Source organism: Ammospiza nelsoni, chromosome 3 (genome assembly GCF_027579445.1).
Source record: "Ammospiza nelsoni isolate bAmmNel1 chromosome 3, bAmmNel1.pri, whole genome shotgun sequence".
In the NCBI taxonomy this organism is placed as follows: Eukaryota; Metazoa; Chordata; class Aves; order Passeriformes; family Passerellidae; genus Ammospiza; species Ammospiza nelsoni.
Genome location: NC_080635.1, coordinates 45320073 through 45342211, shown reverse-complemented (window position 1 = coordinate 45342211; position 22139 = coordinate 45320073). Strand labels below are relative to the sequence as shown.

The window sequence follows — 22139 nt, the reverse complement described above, 5'->3', positions numbered from 1 at the left end:
GGGAAAAGATTTTTGCTTTAATGATTTTTGTTTCAGAATCTGCACTTTTAAAAATGAGGAAAGGTACTATTGCAAAAAACTTTATATGGATATGAATGTCTCTCTAATGAGAGCGTGTGTAGGCATTAAAATTCTTGTGTAAAATGTTGAAAATTATTTGTGAAGGCTTTCAGCTAAATTTGATTATTTAAGGTAATTCAAGATGTTTCAATGCCACATGGAAACCTCATGAGTTTTATCTGCTATAAAAAAATATTGTGTGTATGAAGCTTTCTCATGAATTCTGTTGTTCTGTTGGTTGCATAGGATGTGGATACTTTTCCTGAAGAGACCAGGAGAGGTGTTGCACTTTAGTTTTTGTATGTTAATGGACATTTCAATAAGGATTCAGATCAAAAAGTATTGATATTCAGCATTCAAATGCATATCTTCTATGCAGACCCAAACTGAAACTTTCAAATTTCATGAAATAGGAAAATGCCTCCCCCTCAGAAGACTTATGAGAATTTTTTTTTGTTTTGTTTTGATCTTTGCCTTCTTCCTCCTGTGAGCTCCAGCTGCTTTCTTCAGTTCATGTGTATTTCTGTGGAATGTACTACATTTTTGGTTGGTTTTTTATAAAGCTCTTGCGATCCAAGTTGTGCTGCTTTGCAGAAACACTATTTAATTGTGGAGCCCCATCCAGTTCTTTATCCCTGCAGCTGTGGAGGCTTTCTCAGCTCTGCAGCTGTGGCAGCAGGTTAGGAAGCAGAGCTTTCCTTTGCAGTAATTGCTTAAAGTCTTATCAGCTGTGCATGTCTGTAAAAACCTGCCCTCAGGGACAGAGGGCTTGATGACAATATTAGCAGGAACATATTTGTGCCTCTGGAAAGACTGGTGATAAATGAAGCTTTGAAATATTCCCTTACCCCTCTCTCCATGGGGGATAGTTTTTTTCTGGCTCATTATCTACCAACAGAAGAGACATTTATTTAAGACTTCTCTAAATCTCCCACATATAGCTGACATAAGGAAATTGAAACAAGGAAACTAGTCAGGGAGCAGGGGCTCCTGGGAATCAGTGACAGCAAATCTTTTGCCTGCTACTGTCTTCTGTTTCCTAAAAGAGTCTGGGAGCTCCTCCATTACCATGTAGTCAATAATTTTCTGATCCCAGACACTGGGGACTGTTGTACTTAAAATGTGGCCACCCTCAGCAGACTCTGCCATTAGCAAGGAAAGAAGTAGGATCATTTGAGGGTCTGAAGTATATGTGAGGTGGTTTCTTGCAGCTGACTGGTTTAGCTCCACAGAGGCACTTAGAGAAATAAAGACCAACAATGTGAAGTCAGTATAACTGAGTCAAAGTGTGCCCAAGAGCCCTCAGGAGGAGTAAAGAAATGCCTGATTAAAATTTACTTTCTTGCCCATCAACCCTCCCCTCCAGCCATGAGCTGTGAGTCAGAAACAGTGAGATACATCTTGTTTGTTCCTTTCCACTTCTTCAGCAATTAATATAAACTTAAAATGTCATGTGTGCAGATAAAGTGCAATCCTCTTGAGTGGGAGAGCAGAGGATGCTTGAACTGTTGTGCAACTGTTACTCACAGCAACACCACAGTAGCAAAGTCTAGAGAGCCCTAGGCTCCGATGTTCTGGGCCAAGTGCCTTTTCTCCAGAAAGGTTGCTTATGTCACATAATGTTTGTTTAATGCCTGTCAGTGAATAAACCTGAGAATTAAAAGAAAGCTAATGGGCTACATTCCATTCAGTGTGTGGATCAGCATTTGAAAGGTGCTTTTTTTTTAAACAGCTGGCTGGTATAAAGGGTCGCTTTGCCGCTTTTGGGGAGTGACCATGTAAAATTCTTTGCTTTTTTTTGGAGCTGAAATTGAATGAAAATAGACTTTTTTTTTTTTTAACTTGTGTTTGGCTTCCTTAAATTTCTCACAGCCTGCCTGCTCTTTTCAATGGAACCTTGAAAAAAACAGAGTAGTTTCTCATAGTGGCTGAATTAAGCTTTATAATTTTTTTCTGCATCCAAGTTAGAAATTACTGATGCTAGAGCAGTAAGGTCATTATCTGCTATTTCCTGTTGCTTTTGGAACAACTAACTGTTCAAGAAAAACTGTGCTCATACTGTGCTAAAACGTGTTCCAAAAAGAATAGCTCTGCAAAAACAAAGAACTGGATCTAGATTGCATCAGTTAGTTAATAACATTGTCTCTAGTGTTTAGAGTGTGATTTGTTTAATTGTTGCATCACTTAGCATAAATTCAGTTGTCAGAGGGGTGTCATGTATGCTGGTACTAAGGAAGGAGAAATATTAAGGGTTATAAAATCCATTTTATGGCCTTCTAAGTATGGTAGAATAAGATTTTGACAGTATCTGCTGTTCCTTTCTCTGTTATAAACTCCTATGTTTGCCCCTCCAAGTACAATTTCTTTGTGTGGCAAGTTTGTTCCGCATGGAACTTTCTCATTTTATGTCTTTATGAGAGTTTTGTGTATTTAAACTTCCAGGTAAAATGCATGTTCCTCTTCCAATTGATATAAAGTAGCTTTTGTTGGACCACAGCCAGAATGCTGAAGAAAACTTATTTCTTCTAAAGGTTATACTTATGCAGCATTGAGGCTGACAGAGTGTATTGGGAATAAATATAATACCTAGGAATGTTTTTCTCTGTTCTCCTGCAGACTTGGGAAGCCCTGAAGGGATAGCTGTAGATCATCTAGGTCGCAACATCTTCTGGACTGACTCTCAGCTGGATAGAATAGAAGTGGCCAGGCTGGACGGGCGGCAGCGTCGCATCCTTTTTGACACTGGTTTGGTGAACCCCAGAGCAATTGTCGTGGATCCTGTGAGAGGGTATGGATGTGTTGTCAAGAAACATGTGCAAACCTTGATTTTATTTATCTGGTTATTTAATGACCTGTGTTCCATGCAGAACCCCAGTGTTGGAGTAAGGCTCTGGGTTCAGGTCAATCATCAGGGACTTCCATCTTATAGTAAATTGTGTGTGTGTTAAGGAGTAAACAACAAAGATGCCATTGAGGGGCCGTGCATATTCTTAGGCACAGAATGTACATCCAAGGGAAAAACATCCTACCATTAAAAAATGGCTATTAATAGTAAAACATCAAAGAGTTAGTGGCCCTCTCTGGGGATCTCTGCTGAGGATAAACTATTCTGATTCCATTGTTGCTTACTTGGTACACTGAAAAGAAAAATACTGTTTCAAATGGGTCCCAAATGTATGCCAAATACTCTTGCTTTAGCCTGAGCAGACATGATGGGAAGTGAGATGAAGAACTCGAAATGTGGATGTACATTTTGAGCGGTCCTCAGAACTGTTTCAATTTAAATCTTTTTGGCCAGCATTTTGATCATAAGCTAAACAATGGAAGGAAAGCATTTCTTCCTATGTCAGTGCTTGCTCCTTTTGTTTTTGATGGAAGTATTTTTGCTATGCTTTTACTGCACTTTTTTGACTTCCATATCAAAGTGCAATATGGCCCTTCTTATTTATTAAAATGATTTAGGGGCTGTATGTTACTTATGTGTTCTTAGCACTTTCTTAATTACACCAATCTTTTGAGATAAGTCCCTGTCTTAACTTCAGCCTTTTTCTTCTTCCTAAGAAACTTGTACTGGACTGACTGGAACAGAGAAGCTCCTAAAATTGAAACTTCATACATGGATGGCACAAATAGAAGAATTCTTGTTAAAGATGATCTTGGGTTACCAAATGGACTGACATTTGATCCTTATTCCTCAATGCTGTGCTGGGTAGATGCAGGTAAAGGAGGGCTAAAATATTTCTTTGTAATAATAGTCAATCCTGAAATTATGCACAGCCATAGCTTCTGGCTTTAATGATTTATTCATTGCTGTTCACATGAGAGTGTGTGCAAGCTGAAGGATTTCAAATCTGATCACAAAACTTTCTAGGAATGCAACAGATCTATGTCTTGTATGTGGCTATTTTTTTTTTTTTTTTACGTAGTGCTTGGGGCTTTGTAGAAGTTCTTAGTTTAAGACTAGGGAAAACCACAGATTTATCTAATCTGCCATCCAGAATGTCATCCTGGCACTATTGTTCTAAGGCCTGTAACCTGAAGCCAAGTCTGGCTTATATTTGACTGAAGCAAGTCTTGAAAAAGCAATGCACACAAAAGATCAAGGGATCAAAGTTCTGCCACAAACCCATTGTTAGTTTTGTGACAGTGATTAGAGGGGAAGTGTGCTTTTAATTGTCATTTAATTTTTATCTTTTGGGATCTTTCTGACTTTTGCCCTGTAGACTCTGGCAGGGGTGTCTTCCTGTGGAGGTGCTTTTAGACTTCAGGTCACCTTTCAAATTTTGGATGAATTAAAATAGCCAGGCTCTCTTTCTCACTATAAAACACTTTGCCCAACCTTCAACCTTCTGCTATCTCTAGTTATTTTCTCTCTATTCCAGTCTTGTTCTCACATTTGCATCTTCTCCTTTTTTGTCTAATTCTGAAACACTTTACTTAGGAAAAACCTCCAGGTGTTTACTGTTTACATTCATTAGCAGTGTTCCCAGCCTGCAGTGGCTTTGCAGGTAGACCTTTTTGCACCCTATTTGCATCTATGAGTTAGATGTTCTTCCTGCAGTCTCTCCTTCATGGTCCAGCCTAACAAGTATTTCAGGAACATGCTCACCAAACGTCTCAGAAATGTCTTCCGGAGGAGGAGAACCAAGTAAATGGTTGAAGTATCCCTCCAGAATGGAGAAAGCCTTCTGTCAGCCTCCACACCAACCCAAAGATTCTGGAATCCATGACAGGAATCTCAGCTTGTGAGCATTGGCCATGGCTGCCTGGGACATCTGTGTTTCTTTAACTTCAGTGGTGTGCTGAGTAGCATTAGCACTGGAGTATTTATCCATTCAGTTTTTGGCACATGCACACATGTGACACGGAGGAAGGCTTTGACTAAGCAGCACACTGAAAGATTTCCAGGACTTTCCACCCTGTTCATGCTTGCATATTTGTGCTTGTCTTTCATCCCTGATGAGAGCTCTCTTGTTCTGATTCAAAGGCTTAATTGTTTCACTACATCCAGGTACCAAGAGGCTGGAATGCATGAACCCTAATCAGCTTGGTAGACGAAAGATTGTTGAAGGGATTCAGTATCCTTTTGGTGTTACAAGCTATGGGAAGAATTTATATTATACAGACTGGAGAAGGTATGTTATCTGCTAAAGAAATTATGGAGTACTTTTATCTTTTTTTTTCTCCCCGGTAGAAACTGAAGTATATACTGCATTTCTCATGCCTGACCTCTCACACATTCCTGTTTTGTTCCTTTCCTGGCAATAGCTGATGCAGGGTGGAGTGGATATGTAGAACTGACCTATTGATGCTGCCAGTTAACTGAGTTTTCACTTTTTAGCATAGTGATTTGTCCTTGAAGAAAATGCTTTTAACACTGAACATTCTTGGGAAAGGAGTGGGCAGTAACTTGTTTCTCTTACAGCAGCTTCATTGTAGAGGGCAGACATTTCATCACTCTCAGCTTTCTATGCCCTTTATTATATGAATGTTCAATCAAAACTAAGGGGGAAAAAGTGTTCCTATCTTGATGACACTTTCTTTATTGCAAATGCTCTAAAATGTTGCCATATGAACAAGACTTAGAGGTTTACTTTAACTTCTGGAAAAAAATCCAGTCCCTGCATTTTAAAATAAATATTTGTACTTGATATCAATGGTTTATGGGCTTTATCAGAAAACTCACCCAAATGCTTCTATCAATTGCAGAAGCAGTAGCTACTACTGTGGGAGAATTTCCAAGTTAGCACTTCCCAGATGTTAGTTTCTATTCTAGAGCAGGCTTGAGGAACAGAATGCTACAGGTCTGTCATTTGACTGCCCTTTTATACTTAGGAAGGAAGGATTGCTTATCACTAGCTATATTCCTTCTGGAGATCAGGCTCCACCTAAAACACATAATTTTCTGTAATTTTTATGCTTAATAGCTGCAATGTCAGCTATACCACAATACTTGTCAGAGAAGCAGAATGTGAAAAATGTGCCAAAACTACTAACACACACATCCCTCCAGTAGAGGTACATTGTCCTGTACTGGAAATACCTTCAAAATTATTAAGGTGTCTCCCTGATAAATTTCTGCCTAGAATGAAGGTCATAACATACTAGGTTTGTCCAGGAAAGGTGATGTCCTGGGGGATTTTACTTCTGGATCTCTTCCTAATTGTAAAAAAGAAGCAACTTCAGATTTTTCTCCACTTTTGGTTTTGTTTTGTTTTTTTGACTGGTTGTTTGGGGTTTTTGTTGGTTTTTGGGGGGGCTTTTTTTTGTGTTGTTTTGTTTTCCCCTATACATTGACTTTCATCTCACTTCTGTATATTTTCTTCTGCACATGGCAGGGATGCTGTTGTAGCAGTGGATCGCACCATTTCATTAGAAAATGATAACTTCCAGCCTCACAAGCGCTCACGGCTGTACGGAATCACCACAGCCTTTGCTCAGTGCCCAGGAGGTAATCCAGATGACTCTTGAGTTTTTACAGCTGTGTAACACTTTACTGTATAAATGAGCTTCGTAGCAGCTCCCATTTATAAGCTGTGAACTGATTTGGGTAGTGAAGATTTAGGTTAGTGCTTAGATTTCTGTTTAGTAAGAAATGAAAAGACCCCTAGTTTCTTTTCCATAAAAGCAGTTGTTGTAGTTCCCACATGAAACCAGGACTGGAGGGGCAGAAGGGGCCTGTTCTACCCTTTGTCAAAGGATGTGTATAATTAAGGTGGGCATTTGACCTGGCAGAAATGCTAATGTATCATCTTCTAAATTGAATGCTATATTCATGGCTAGGACCTTATTCACTTATTAAGTTTAAACTACAGAAATATTATGGTCTTGCAGATGTCCTTAATAAGATCCAGTGTTTTTCAAAATGGAATGTTCAGAAAACAGCAGGTGGTAGAGTGGCTGGACTGAGCTGGCCCTTCTGCTCTGTTGAATGTGGAGTTTTCCAGATATGCTATTGAAAAGAGGAAGAGAGGAAACTGATACCCTTGAAATATAACTTGGCTTTTATGAAGAAGTATCACTGTGCAGTCTCAGCAAATCACAGGAGAAAGCATTTGCTGTTTTGCATTACAATATGGCTGGAATTATAGGAGTTGTGCTATTTTTACTTTGGGTAGTTTCTCTTCAAATTACTCAATATATGCAGTAAAAAACAATTTAGTGGAGGTTTTGGCTCAGAGCTCAAAAATAGATACATATGTCATAATTAAGAAATCAGTTATATTGTTATTACTAGTTAATTCACTGATCCATTTTGGTAGGGAGTGTAAAATTTAACATTATTGTGTGCTCTGAGAATATGCTAATACCTATAATATTCAGAATCTTGGTGTAATTTCTTTCTCTGTCTTATGTCTGTTTCAAGTGATTTTCTGGATGGATGCCTTTCCTCTCTAATGCACTGCTTCTGGCTCTGGCTTCTCTTTCATTTCGCTCTTTATTGTTAACACTTTCCCAACCTCCCAATTCATTTGTGTTTGTTTTCATGGATCATGTCTTTGTACGATTGGTATCTGAGGATGATGTTCTGTAGCATTTTGGATTTTGTCCCCACATTGCACTTCTCTATTTACTCACTTCTTTTCATTCTAATATCTGTGACCACATGGCCAGTTTATGAAGGGTATTTTAGGAACAGCCCACTTGATTCATGCTGCCTCTTTCACTCTGATATCTTGATCTTTCTTTCATGTGAATGTCAAGTTGACACAAGGGATACGGTGACTCTTATCTCCCCAAAGCAAAGTTTTCTTCCACTCCTAATCTCATTATGGCTTGTTTCCCTAGTGTAGCAGTAAATCTTAACATTCGTGAGCATGTCTTTTTCAGATTTTATTGTGGGTGTGCATTTGCTTTTCTCTAAGGTTTTGCATCTCTGTTTTTTTTCCAGGACATAACTACTGTACGGTGAATAATGGTGGTTGTACTCACCTCTGCTTGGCTACCCCAGGAGGCCGCACTTGCCGCTGCCCTGACAACACAGTTGGAGTAGATTGCATAGAAAGAAACTGAGCATTAAAACAAGCTTTAGAGCAGCAGACACCTTTTGGAAATGTGCTGTAAACAATTCACTCCTATCAACACAATCAGGCCCTAAAGATAAGTGCTCCATGCTGCTGACAGCAAGCCACTATGCACATATGCAGACACACACACACAGAGGCAGTTTTTGTAGCTGTTAAGTAAGACAGAGCTGCCCAGGTTGGATCCAAATTCACCTTATTTCTTTTAAAATTGTCTCTTTGCTTTTAAACGTAAATGTGGAGGGCTTAGTTGCATCTGCCCCAGACAAGGAGGATGTGTCTCTTGGCAAAATTGAAGTAACAAAACACAGAACAGAGTAACGGGAATGGAACTACTCAAATCCTGAGACTGAATTGTACCTTGGAGTGAGCAGCAGTTTTCTGCAGAAGTGATATGGTTAGCCCATCATATATGTGGCTGGGATTATCTCTAGCTGAGAAATAATCAGAAGGTCCCAAGGTTGAACAGATGAGGGGGAATACCTAGCAATAGCACATATTTACTGCCCAACCGCATTCCGTCTCACTACCAGTCCTTCCACTTCAAAAACTTGAATCTCAACTTTTGACTTCTGTACAACAGAAGTATTTTATCCATGTGCTGTAAGGATTATAATTCTCACCCTGGCTCATGTGATCCTTTTCTACAGCACATGATTTATTATAGATAATCAACACAGTTTAGTGGATATATTTGAAGTTTGAATATTTGTTAGATTTTAAGCGATTTATCTTTCTTCTGTTTGAGGTGGATTCCTGAGTAGTTCCCTAAAATCCACTGAACAAAATTTAGATATTTTGAACAATTGCTGATAGGTCATCAAAGAATGGATGTTGATTCATTGGGACACAAGTGGTTTTAAAGAGATAGTCACATTTGTTTTCTAAGAGGTTTTAAAATAGTATTTCTGTGTTTGATCCTATAAGCTTCAAAGTGGTCTCTGAATTCTATCTTAGCAATCTTTCTTCTTTAGCAAACCATACCATGCCTTTTTAGGGACCATAAGAAACCATGGCAGTTAAAATCTGTTTTTCAAAAAGCTCACCTCTGGTTTGGTGCTTTAAAGAAAAAAAGATGCTGATGCCCCATTATGTGCCAGTGTTCGGTAACAGCAAAAACAGTGATCTGAAAATCAAAGTGAAGTTGATGTTTTCATCATCACCAGTAAGTTTGGAGAGGGAAAATCTAAATGCATACTTATATGTCAAATTAGCAGAATAAATCTGGAAGTGAAGTTTGGTTTCCCCACTGTGTTGGGAAGGAAGCTTGCCTGCAAACCAACCTGTAGCAGAGCAAAACAGGGCTTGTGAGGCTCCTGCCAGAGCACATTTCACTGTGTGTCATGATCAGAGCAGTAAGCTAACATCCCCATTTCCTCACTCCCTCTTCACACACAATGGTGACAGTTTTCAACAGAGCCAGTTCTGAGTCTTAACTGTGTGACTTCTTCCTCTTAATTGTATATTTATCATAAAATAACAAAGCATATAAACATTTTAAAGATCTTTTTGTATAACTTTTTATAACTCATAATTCATTCTATTCATACACTTAATCAGGTATGTCTTACTGTAAATATCAAAAATTTGTTGAAATGAAGGTGCTTGATAACTCTTTCTCCAGAAGTATTCACATATCTGGTGAAATATTAAAGTTTACACTCTGTACAGGTATCTGCAGTACAGTCAATAAAAATGGTCGGTTTTTATTTTCTATAAAAAATAATATCATGCCTGCAGAAGGAAGTGATATGTGGCGTCTCAAATATATTTTCTTGTTGTGTTCTGGATTTTAGCTAACTCATATGGTACTTCTCTTCCAAGATGCAGCATCACAGTGGGAAAAAACTGCTTTTGGGGCTTTGTGTTCTGGAAGCAGTAGGATACTTCAAAGCAAATACATATGAGAGTGCTTGAAGAATATAGGGCCTTCAATTCAGATTGTTTTGGCTGAATCTTTTTGCTGCTTGTAAATTCTTGTTAACCTTTGTCAAGTAAGCATAATTCAGTTATCCCATATTTCAGACTTTTAACAGTGAAAATATAGAACAAGGACAAGAATAAAATGGGGTAGAATTTATCCCTATGCTCAAATGGTACTGGATTTCTGGGTGATAGGGTGCTTTGCAAGGAGAATACTACTGGGATCCAAAGGGTGGCATTTGGAGTTAGAGCAGGAGATTGTTGGTGATCTGTTCTGGGGGCTGCACATGGAATTTATGCATTGATTTATGCTTTTTTAAATTTATGTTTCTTCTTGTATTATGATGGTTGTTAACTTCCTAAACGCTAGTCAGCTAATTCTATGCAAATCAATCAGCAATGACGAAGATGTCAAGAAAAATATACCTCAGCAGAACTTCTAGTGTTGATGTGTGAGAGTCTGAGTAGTCTGTAGCACAAAGAGAGAAACAGTATTACTGTGGACTGAGTTTTTAGCCTCAGGTATCATATCTGGGAGTAGGTAGCACTAAACGAGGGGAAGCTTCAGCAGATCCATGTCAGTGGTGTAGATGTGGCAGTTTGCAAAACTTAAAAGTCTGCACAACTTCAGCATTCCAGTCCCTAGAAATGAGGAACTTTTAAAAAGCTCTAGCATGATGTTTTGTTTCTCAGCTAATGCTTCTGTTAAATTTAACGGTTGTAGCTCAACACCAGTGTGCAGCAAGGGCAAAGCTGTTCCCTCCCTGGGAGGGGAGGCCAGTAGTAGCTGTGGCCTTTCCAGTCATGGACCAGTCCCACTGTACCCCAGGTGAGGCTGACAGTGCCAGTGAGGGTAGCTGGGTTCAGCCAGGGGCCAGAACACCAAGCAAATCTGCAGTGGAAAGAGTAGGTCTGATGTCAAGCTGGGAAAATGAGTCAGGATCATAGATCACAATCAGGTTTGGGCATAGTGACCAGGATCCGTGATCGCCAGCCAAGTGCACTGTGGTGAGACAGGCCCACAGCCACACTGGGAAGTTGGCCAGGACCTGAACCAATGGAGCCCCTGGCTGTGGCACGGCTCAGGCCAGGACCAGGGTGAGAGCCCCAGCTTTAAAGCAGTGTTTAACAGCAGAGAAAGGGTTGCCTTTGCTGAGAACCCCCAACGGAGCTGTTTGAGGATGGGCATCTGCTGAAGTTCCCTCAAGTTTTCTTCACACCTTTTGTTAACTGGCTGGCCTTGAATAGCCAGCTGTGCTGCTGGTGCTTGGGTGGTCTCTGTGTGTTGGCACTCCAGAGTTCTCTATTCCTCTATCTGTTTGCTTTCTCAGTGAATCTTGCTAAATCTTTGGCCTCTAAAAATGATCAGTGGTGTTGAGTTCCTTATTTTAATCACAGTCTGGCCAAGAATGTCAACTTTTGATGACATATTTAGCATTATCCACTTGAGGATATTCTTCCTGTGTCTATCATGTTTTTCCACTTCAAAGTTCACAAGTATTTTGGATGCTGAATATGTGAAGTTTTAGTTTCCTTCTTCTAACCCCAGAGAGTTAATGCTATCTTTCTATAAGACAGGGTTTTCTCCTACTGACCTGGGTCTAATTCACCTACTCTGTCCTTTTTTTAACTGTTCTTGTTCAACTGTTCTAGACTTGCCTCAGGAGCAAGTCGATTTCAGATATATTTTTACATTTTGTTTGAGGTTAAAGAGATAATGGAAATGGATGTTATATATAACATATTATATATAATATAACATTAGTTTATATATCTTATATATAACATATTATATATGTTAATGGAAAATTATGTTATTATTATTATTATTCTTGGCTGGGACTGGTAGTCATATCAGTCTCTAGTTGAAGAAAAGATTCTGTGTAACTGCAGTTCATGGGGGTTTTTTGCTACAAAAATCTGTAGATTCCCAGGTTTTCCAGGAATGAAGAGCAATTGCTTCAATGTTTAAAGAAAAGACAAAATACTTCCTAGAGCTATTCCAGAGGTAAGTTAAATGTTTTCTTAAATGCATCTGTTCAGATCTTGCAGCACACATGAAAATACTTACTAATAGGATTATTAATTATGTTTACCAATCTTATAATAGTAGCAAAATAGTGAAACTACTGAAAGTAGGAGTGGCTTCCTTATGGCTTAATTGGATGGTTTGGCTACCTTTCCATCTGAAGGGTGTTTGAAAACCCCAACTTTACTCACTTTTGAACTTGCAAATAATCTTCCTCATGGTGAAAATTCAGTGTGGCTTTCTGAAGCTCAGCATCCTGACCAGTGTGTTGTTCCAGGCTGATAAACAGTTTACTCTGCAGTTATCCACTAGCACAGTTTTGTCACAACATATTAGATTTTTAACTTGCCTGCATATGATTAAGAATGACAGATGATTACTAGAGGATAATGGTCCCTCCATGGCGGTGTCACAATGCATCAGTTTAACCTATGGTTAAATACAAACTGGGGGCTTTTGTGTAGTATTTAATAATGTATTCCTTGGAGAATTTTCTGGGAAGGAAAAAACCAAAAAACAAAACAAAAAGCCCCAAAACAAACAAAAAAACACAACAACAACAAAAAGCCAACAGGATGTGAAACAGGTATGGCTGTAGGGAATACAGTTGCGAGAAGACCCATGCTTGCCCTGTCTGTAAGAATGAAATGTTGCCTCCAGAACCTGAGTGCCCAGCTGGGGTGTGGCAGGAGATTGTTTATGAGCTGATTGAATCACTTTCTTTGCTTAAATTCTAGCCTAATTGAAGTCTGTCCTTTATCTTATTTATAAGTTTAGGACAGCATGACAGTAAAATTGGTGAAAGGTCAGTGTATTGTATCCTACAAATGTACATAGTGATAATACTGATGAATCTGGAGTTTTGCATGACACATGAAAGGCTCAGCTGGCAGTGGAATGCAGTGAACGAGCTTTCCTGCTGCTCTGTGGCAAAGCAGTTGGGACTGCAGTAACTAAATGGGGTTTTTGACCAGAAGGATTCTGGAGCTGATGAATGGGGACAAACTGCCATTCCCACAAATAACCAGGATATGCTGTGTTTCAGCCTTTGGCTTCTGAGTCTTCAGTATTCACCAGAATCCATTTGGTTTGTGGTGGTGGTGCTCACTCCAAGCAGGCAGTGTTTCCTACTCCATGAGATGTCTGGAACACACAGGAAGCACACAGAGGAGCAGTGTAGTGCAGGGCCTTTGGCATGAGGAAACTGGTCAGCTGTACAGATGTCAGTGGGCTGTGGCACGTGGTGCTTCTGGATCTTACCCAGTAACTTGCACAGCAGCATTGGGGAAATCTTCCCCAGGTTATAGTGAAAGGGAAAATGTTGTGGAAGGCAACTGAAGGTTTTATGGCAGTGGATGCAGAAGTCTGGGAGGTGGGGTAAGCAATTAGCAAGTTGATGGTTGTACTGTGTACTTGGGGTTTTCAGTCAGTTCAGCTGGGTGGGAAACTCAGATGCAGAGTAACAGTGTTACACTGGATTTCAGAAACCTTTCCAGTTTCTTCCTTTCCCACTAGAACCATACTATCCCAGGCACTTCAGGCACTGTTGATTTTAGACCCTGTTCTGTTTGAAGGCAAAACCCAAGAGCAGGAGGTGTTGTTTTTCACATCTCTGTTCTCTGCAGGTAAGACACCTAACCAGATAAGCCAGAAGACAGTGATAGTCCATCCAGATCCCAACCATAGGGAGAGCAGGATACTGACCATAACTTCCCTCATTTCTGACACAGCCCTGGTGAGCCACTGCTGGCATTTCATGGTGCAGCTGCTCTCTCAAGTTGGTACTCCCAACTAACACCCACCGGACTAGGTCCTCTAGCTATGACTGTCTGTGCATATTAACTGTACAGCAAGTGTGTCACAGGTACCTCCTTTAATACCAAACAGCAGCAAAGAATCAGTGTGCTAAGAAGCTGGTAAACCTATCCAGCAGCTTGAATCCAGACGTCCCCATTGATGCATTTGTAAGCATGAGATTTATCCCCCTATGTTGAATTACAGGCAGTCTTATTAGTGATTAACATTTGAGAAAATGTATCTCGTGTATTTTTAAGGGATGGCACTGTAATTGATAATTTATCTTTAGTGGTCTGTTGTAATTTCAAGCATACACATATGAGAGATGGCAAACCACACATTTCATCCTCTTCTAGGCAGAGTATCCTGCCAGGATTTTGCTTCCCAAGTAACAATGTGACCATGGCACTGATTTCTTGAAAACAGTACAAGGCTGATATACTGCAATCAATTGCTGTGCTTATATGACTTCTGTAGATAGATTTCTGTACTGATAGGCCTGTACACTGGCATTTTTATTTGATCTTAACCTGAAGAACCCATGGGTTTTGCTTTATAGGCGTTTCAGCCTAAATCCTGACATGTCTGCTAGATTCTGTACTGTTACACTCAGCTAATAAGTCAGAGGATGACTTCTGATATGGTCTCCTGTATCTATTAAATAAAGTGTATTTAGATCTGGGCCAAAAACCTTTGGCCTGATGTATCTCCTCCAGACAGACATGTCTGTGCTCTGTCATGGCAGGCAAACTTTCAGTAATGATAGATGTCTGTGTTTTTCATGTGCTTTACCCTAGCTGCCTGTGGTACCCATCTCTCTGGTATGTTTTGCTGATTAATTTTATGCACCTGGAGCCTGGAATTTGCCAGTAAATATGTTTTTAATGTTACCCATTGATTAAGACAGAGAGGAGGAAATTGCTTCTCTTGTGGGATTTGTGTCCTCCCTGTGAAAGTTCAGTCCTCACTGGGTGTTCCCTGGAATTCAAGCTTTTCAAGGATAACTTGGTGGTACTCATACTTATCTGTTTCTTACTTTGTCTGTTAGATTGACTGCCTGTGAGAAATGACATTAGGGTCTGAAAACCTCTGTAGACTGCACATTTGTTCTGAAATATTATTCTATTACTCGTGGAGCAAGAAAATTTAGCTTCATTTTCATTCTCCGGTGCTGTGACAAATTTATGTTCCTGCAGTTATGCAATTCTTATTTCTTTCATTTTGAGCTTGGTTTTTACTTTAATGAAGAATCATAAAAGGAGAATGAGCATGTTCTTATATTAAAAACCCTTCTTCAGACATTATTTTAATAAGCAACAAATGTACAACAGTTAAACACACAGGAAGAGTTTCTTTCACAGATTTTTATCCAGAATATTTTTTTCTTCTAGAACCATAGCTTTTATACACATGACCCTCAATAACCTTGGCTTCAAAAGGCAAATAAAATTACCAACACACATGATACTATTTCTCCAGTTTGTTAACTATATGCATTATTAGAAAATTCATGGAGAAATTTTGATTGTAAGGCAGCTCTGTAAGGAGCATGTCAAGTCTTCAGCTCAAAGCTGGTACAACTTCCATGTAAGAGCAGATCGCTTAGGACCTTGTCTAGTCAGCTGCTGAAATCCCCAAAAATGGAGATGCAGCAGCCTCTCTGGGCAGCATTTCAGCCCTGAACCACTTCAGCCCAAGTCCAATGGGAAATTCCTATAATGGGACTAGTGGCCATTGCTTGTCATTTCCCCAAAAGGGTTTGGTTCTAGGCCCTTCCTTTAGGTGGTGAGAAGATTTTACACCAAGCTTGCCTTTAGGGAGTATGTGTGTTGGAAGCCGGGAGAGTTGGTGTCCTTTATTTTCCTGGTCATTCTGAAAGTATGTTATTCTTCATGGCTGTTGGCATTTCTGTCTTGTATGAGCCCTATTCCAGCACACAAAATAGCTATTTGGGCATTTGCTGATCCTTGACTGAATTCTTAGAACTACAACCCCTGTCCCCTGAAAGGAGAGAAGCCTTGAAAAATGAGAGCTGTATTCATACCCCATGTGAGAGGGGAATCAATCCACCAAACTTCAACTTTAGAAGTACTGACACAAACACAGGAGTCTTCCCTCTGTCAAACTGCAGCTGAAAGGCTTCTGGATACAGGAAGGCAGGAGTACTTAGAGGGGGCTTCACTGGGACGGATGCTGTGAGACACACAAACAGGTGTTTGTTCTGAAGTTCTGCTGGGCCCTAGGCAGGGTCAAACTATTGAGCTGCGTATGCACCAGGTGAAATTCGGACCTTGTGGTGACTGACTGTACAGGAGGGAATATGAGGGTCTCAATGCCACAGCTCTGATGAGTAAAACCCCTTCTGGATCTGCTCCTCATTCCTTTTGTGCAATTCACTGAGCACTGATGGCTAACAGCGTTATTCAGTGTCAAGAGACATTCTGTGCCAAATTACTGTCTGCTTATAAATATTTGGCACAAGGCAATATCAGCAGCTTTAAGCTCACTGGTGGGATGCGAAAATTTCCACAATTTAGGTGGTTAAAAGCATGGCTATCGACATAGGTATCAAGTGAGCAGTTCACCTGTCAGGCTGCAGTCTTGAATCATGAAGTTCAAAAGCACAGCCCTCAGAATTTGCTGCAAAGACACATGTGCTGCAAATGCAGGATGGGGACTAAATCAGTAGGACAAGAAGGACCTTCATTGAAATGATTGATATTATGTTGAAGTCAGGATTAATGTTTTCATAGGAAAGGGAGCCTTATAAAACACATTTAGATTAAATATTCATTTCAATTACTAACAAAGCATAATATGAACAAAACAATGATTTTAATATAGAAATCTGAAGTACAATCATGGGTTTGGAAAATGAAGAACTACTGCTGTAGTTCTCAGGCTATGCTGGAGATGAGATCTCATATTCTGTATCTCTCTGTATTTCAGATTCTGCATTTGTTCTGCTCTAGGTTGCCATTGGTCTCATGGAATGTTTAGAAGACAGTGAGTCCAGTCATGAGATGCTGAAATATTCAGCAGCAAAATACTTCTGAGTGCAGTATACCTTCAGGCAAAAAAAATAAAAAGAATTTATTCCTTACTGCCAATACATACCATCAATTGTAAAACATGACTAATGTTTTAAACTTTAGGTACTGTATTAGTGTAACCAGCTAAATAGCCATCTAACTACAGTTTATAATATTCAAGTTAGCTATAACATTGCACATGGTTCAGGTATAATTTTCTTAATGCAAAACTGCCCAGTATCACTTAAATTACATTAATTTCTGAATCAGCATTTCAGGTGGTTAAGCAAGTCACTAATTCCAAAGGGAGAGCCTTCAAGTACAGTTTTCTGTTTGTTTTCATGACTTGAGAAGCTTCCCAGAGTTGTGCAAGAGAACGTTTTATTCTTTGTATCTTGGATCAGTGTGCTGCCTTGAACTCCCAAGATGCATCCAGCTGCAGCTGCCTCAAATGGAAGGTAGATTGGACATCAGAGAAGGTTTGGGGTTTTTTTTAGGCTGCTTGTAATTGGATCCCACAACCCTATTACTTTGCTGTGCAGTCTCCTTACTGTGCTCAAATGACTGTAATTGTTGTGTTTTAGAGAAAAAAAAAAAAAAAAGAAAGCAAAATTGAAGTAATTCTGTAGAAAATGTTAGTTTGAATTAATCTTATTGCCAGGCAGCTGTTGAATGGTTTCAAGTGTGCTAAGTTACAAGCTCCAGATGTGTGGGAGAGACTACATGCAACCTGACTGACATCAGTGAAAAGAAATTGTGGTGGGTGCACTGACTTGTAATATTCTTGTAGAATAAGAGTCTGCTTTGTGCTTGTATGTGCAGTATCACTGAGGAAAACCTCAAAGAGGGCTCTCTTAAATTATGGCTAAACATCCCTGAACTCATGAGTTTCATCACTGACTAGACTTCCTTCACACACAGCACCGGTAGCTCCCAAGACCCTCAACACTTAAGCTGATCACAGAGTCTCAAATACGCTTTTAAAAACTCAATTTTAAATCACTCACCCCATTTTGATGGCAGTAAGGGGGATTTGTTACTTTTCCACCATGAAGCCATACTTTGAAACTTGCATTGCACAGATAAGGACCCAGCTCGAGTCACTTTTCCAGCCATTTTACTGCAATTTTCCACGTAGCTGAATTTTAATGCTCCTTTTCTGTTACTTCTGTCGTGCTTAAATGAAGTCTTTGAAGTGTATTAATTCAGCAAGTAAAGAGTTAAAGTGGTTTCCTTGCTCGTGAATGACTGAGGCCCCCTGGTGCCTTATTTATTAGCAGATCTGGGAGCAGAGGGAAGCATTGCAGTTCTCTGTCCCTGTGTTTAATTACATGGGTAAACCAGATAATGCTCTTTGCCATTACACATTCAAGTGTGGACCCCACATTTCTTCCGTGCTCTCATACCCTTTTTTTTTCTTGCAGCTTTCCTCTCAAAGGAGAGGTAAAACACCACAAATACCAAGCTTCCAGCACATGCAGGAAGGGTTTCATTTTTCTTCAAACTGACCTTTATGGTCCTCTGATGCTTGCTAAGTTGGACAGTGGTGCTGGTTTTTGCCCTCTGGACTTTGCATTACTCTCCTTTTTGTTCTCCCCCTTACTTTTAGGAAAGATGTTTTGCATTGCTCAAGCCTGGCTCACATTCCCCTGGTTCAGTTAAGGTGCTCTGTAGTTTGTTGTTTCTGCTTATGCAAGAATCCTCATCAAAGACTTCATCTTTTCCCATTTAAAAGACCATACAGAGATCAAAAGTAAGACTTGAAAAGCCAAACCTCCTTTGAAAATACCTTAACCAAAACATCAGCAAAAGCTGTAAGCACAAGAATTCAGCGAGTCTGAAGTTTGTTTTTTGATTAATGCAGCTGTGGTTGCAGCTCGGGTAACCAGACACCATCTAGTGGCAGAAGATCAAAAATAATCTGATTATAATCATGTCGATCCCTCCTCTGGGGTTTATTCAAACGCTCACAGAGCTCTGAAGGTTCTTTCTGAAGATCTTTGTGTCCACAGACAAAAAATTTGCTTGTTGTACTGACTCAAAACCTCAGGAAATTAAATGTCAGTTTCTTGTCAAATAATCTATTAGTAATTTACAGCCCTCAAGAGGGTATTTACAATTTGAAATTATTTGCTAGTGCATGTAATCAATCAGTATCTTGATTAGGAGTAGTCCAATGTGTGGAATTCAGTATAGCATTTAAAACCAGTTAGTTCCTAAGTGTGCATAGGATTTTTATTTGAGTGTGAGTTGGGTGTTGGGTTTGGTGTGGGGTTTTGGTTTCTTTCCTTTTGTCAGCTCTGATTTAAAAGCATGAACTATTTGAGTGTAGTGTGTAGAACAACTCAGCAAGGAAAGTACTGCTTAGTATTTGCAACACATGTTTAACCTAATATTTGCTTAAAACTTCATGTATTGGTTGTTCTGAGGTTATTGGATAGTGCAGTGTCTTAAAACAGCAAAAGGCAATTCAGTGTTTATTTTGGATATGGTTTATGCAAGCAAACATTTGTTAAGGCTTTAGTACCATTTGCCCATTTTTTGTAAACAAAATACTACTTTTTTCTTCTTCTTCTACACTGCAAATAAGGTATTGAGTAACTAATTTTCTGTTGGCTAGCACAGCATGATGGATGAGCTGTGGAGGTTCTTGGCTGATAGTGTAGATTCCTTGTCTTGGTTTGTTCGTAGCATAATAAAGCCTAATTTAAGAATAGAGAACAAATCTCAGCCTTCATTATTGAGTTGTTATGTACTGCTAGTAGTTACTGAAGCTGAGAACTTAGTACTTTCTTCTCTTGAGATCTGCAAGGTCTCGGGGATAAATACTTGTCAAAATAAGGTAAAACTGAAGAATAGTAAAATTGAAACTCATTCCCTTTCCTCTCTAAAATATGTATTTCTTGCAAGCACAGGAAGCTGATACAAAGTCTATGCCTTTCTCACTGGACCTGTCTCCCAACAGAAATAGATGTTGCCTGTCAGCAATGTATTTCCTTGACTTCATTCTATGACAATCCTTTTCTCTTCAAGACCTAAGTGAAAGGCAAGGTCACTGCTTGGAAATGCCTTAAATTGGCATTTAATAGCAAAGCTGCTGAGAACAAAAAAGAGCTGTCCTAAAGAACAGACCAGCTAATTCAGAGCATCCAAACAGGGAAGTGCAATTTAGGAACTGTGAACTCCAGTCCAAATACTATGTTTGAAGAGGAGCTGAAATTTGAAACTTCACAGCTGGATCTCATTCCCTTTTATGAAAAGACCCTTAACTTCTAGCAGAGCTTTAGGCTTTGTGCAGAAACTTTGAGATACTAACCTCTGTCTTGAAGTAAATGTTTTAGGCAGGTTATGCACATAAAAGCAGAAGGAATGAGGGATCTTGCATCAGCAGTCCTGTATGAGAAATCCCAGTAGATGTAGCCCTGCTTTATCCAGGGTCTCAAAAGAACCACAAGTAAAATTGAGATCTATGTAGCTCATGAAGTAAATTTAAAACCTTTATGAAGTATAGCTCAAGCATAACTTTAAAAATTCCAACCCTTAAAACATAGCTTTACATTCCTTTACACAGGAAACACAAATGGTTTAATCAATCCCATTAGCACTAGGAACAAAATATCTGCAGCACCAATGTTTTATTTTCTTCTCCCTCACTTTTTCCTGAGGCACCTGTGAAAGCCCATCCTCAGCCAGTTCTTGTGGGACCACGCAGGGACCACATCAGCACTGCGCCCAGACTTGCTGCCAGCACTTTGAATGACCTTTTCTACATTCTTGGGAAGTATTGATACACCAGCAGTCTTACACAGCTGCCAGTTTTCACACACCCAGCCACCACCATCTCTCTGTCTTTTCAGCCCAGCATCAGGAAGCTTGCCCTAAACCCATCCTCCCTTTATAATCTCACTGGCAGCTGCCTGGTTTTGTGCAGCTCTAGCAAAGTTGTCTTTGATGCTGCTTTTGGCTGAGAAGCTCAATTGCTGGCATTCCCTGTTATTTGAAAGAACTCAGATTTGTGGGAAGCTGTGATTTGTTAGAGCTAACAGCCCTGGGGAAACAGTTTTAAGGCACAGGTATGAAATATGAGTAGCATACTTCAATTATGGATTAAAAGTAGCCACTCTGAATTTGAGAGTATTAGCACCTACTGAGCAGAAGTTGTTAGAAAGGAGAAAGGTTTGGTGGTTAGTGCCTGTTAGAGTTAGAGGTCAGGGGGTCATCACGTGGGTTAAAGTTTTGCAGCATTTGTTGGGGATTGGATAAGGATCTGTCTGATTCCTCTGCTCTGTGATCTCCTGTGGGTGCATTTTCTGCTTGAATGGTGTGCAGAATTGCAAGCTGTGCACGGTGAAACTTTTACAGGCTTGAAAAGAAATAATTGGCAATTTCAGAAATATTATGTGTCTTAGTTCTTATGCAAGTCAAGTGTGAAAGAGTGCTGAGCATGCCACGTTCAAAGCTTAAGCACAAAGCTCTGCATTCAAACCTTTTCTGTTTTGAGACAGAAAGAAAATGTGACTTGCTCATTTATTTTGCTCTAAAATTGGGAAAATAAGAGCTCCTCACCCCATGGGTTTGTTGCCAGGATCAAATTTAGACCATGAGTATGAGAAGGGCTACAGAATTGCCAATTGTCAGAAACAGGGCAGATGCAGCCTTGGTCTTATGTGAGGAGGTGCAGGAGGAGAATAAAGGCTGCATAGACCTGCCCATGATGGCTGCTCCATTGGTAGGGACAGTCATGAGCCACCGCTCTGCTGCCTGCTCAGTGAGTCTGTCTGTTCCTCACTTAGACACAAGAGACTCCTGAATGAACAACCTCTCATACAGGTTGTGGGGCTAAGTCCTGACTCATGAAGATGGAGGAGCAGGAGATGGGAAATTTTTGGGTCCTTCTGCATTTTATTGAACCCTTCACAGCCCTTCTCTAAACTAATGATTGGGAAATGCCTTTGTGAGCATACCTTTGCTGCCTAGAAAAAGGCTCTCAAAGTTAAGGCAATGAGGAACTTTGATGTGGTTTGATTTAAATTCTAGCCATTATGCATGTAAGAGAAACACATCAGAAAAATTACAGCACCATCCATGGAGGGTTACAGGCTTAAACAAGATGTGTGATAAGTTGGTGAGCCTGAACAGCAGGCTGGAGCTGGGCCAGATGAACAGAAACCAGGTAAAAATTGTGTCCCTTGTCTTTGGTGCTTACCTCTGTTATTGGGTTGGAGTTAGCAGGATGCATTAGGGAACGGTGTTCTTTTAAATTGTACCAGTGGT

General features: G+C 39.8%; 1 protein-coding gene across 3 annotated transcripts in view; it reads left to right on the top strand.

Annotated features, from left to right (window-relative positions):
* The window catches only part of NID1 (nidogen 1), a 46327-nt gene extending 36497 nt beyond the window's left edge, over nt 1-9830 (top strand). For all 3 annotated transcript variants that reach the window (XM_059467245.1, XM_059467244.1, XM_059467243.1), the window contains 5 exons: nt 2677-2848; nt 3622-3779; nt 5072-5195; nt 6399-6511; nt 7952-9830. In XM_059467245.1, the coding sequence (XP_059323228.1) occupies nt 2677-2848; nt 3622-3779; nt 5072-5195; nt 6399-6511; nt 7952-8073 (689 nt within the window). In that variant the 3' untranslated portion in view covers nt 8074-9830. The remainder of the gene's footprint in view (nt 1-2676; nt 2849-3621; nt 3780-5071; nt 5196-6398; nt 6512-7951) is intronic.
* The last annotated feature ends 12309 nt before the right edge of the window (nt 9831-22139 follow it).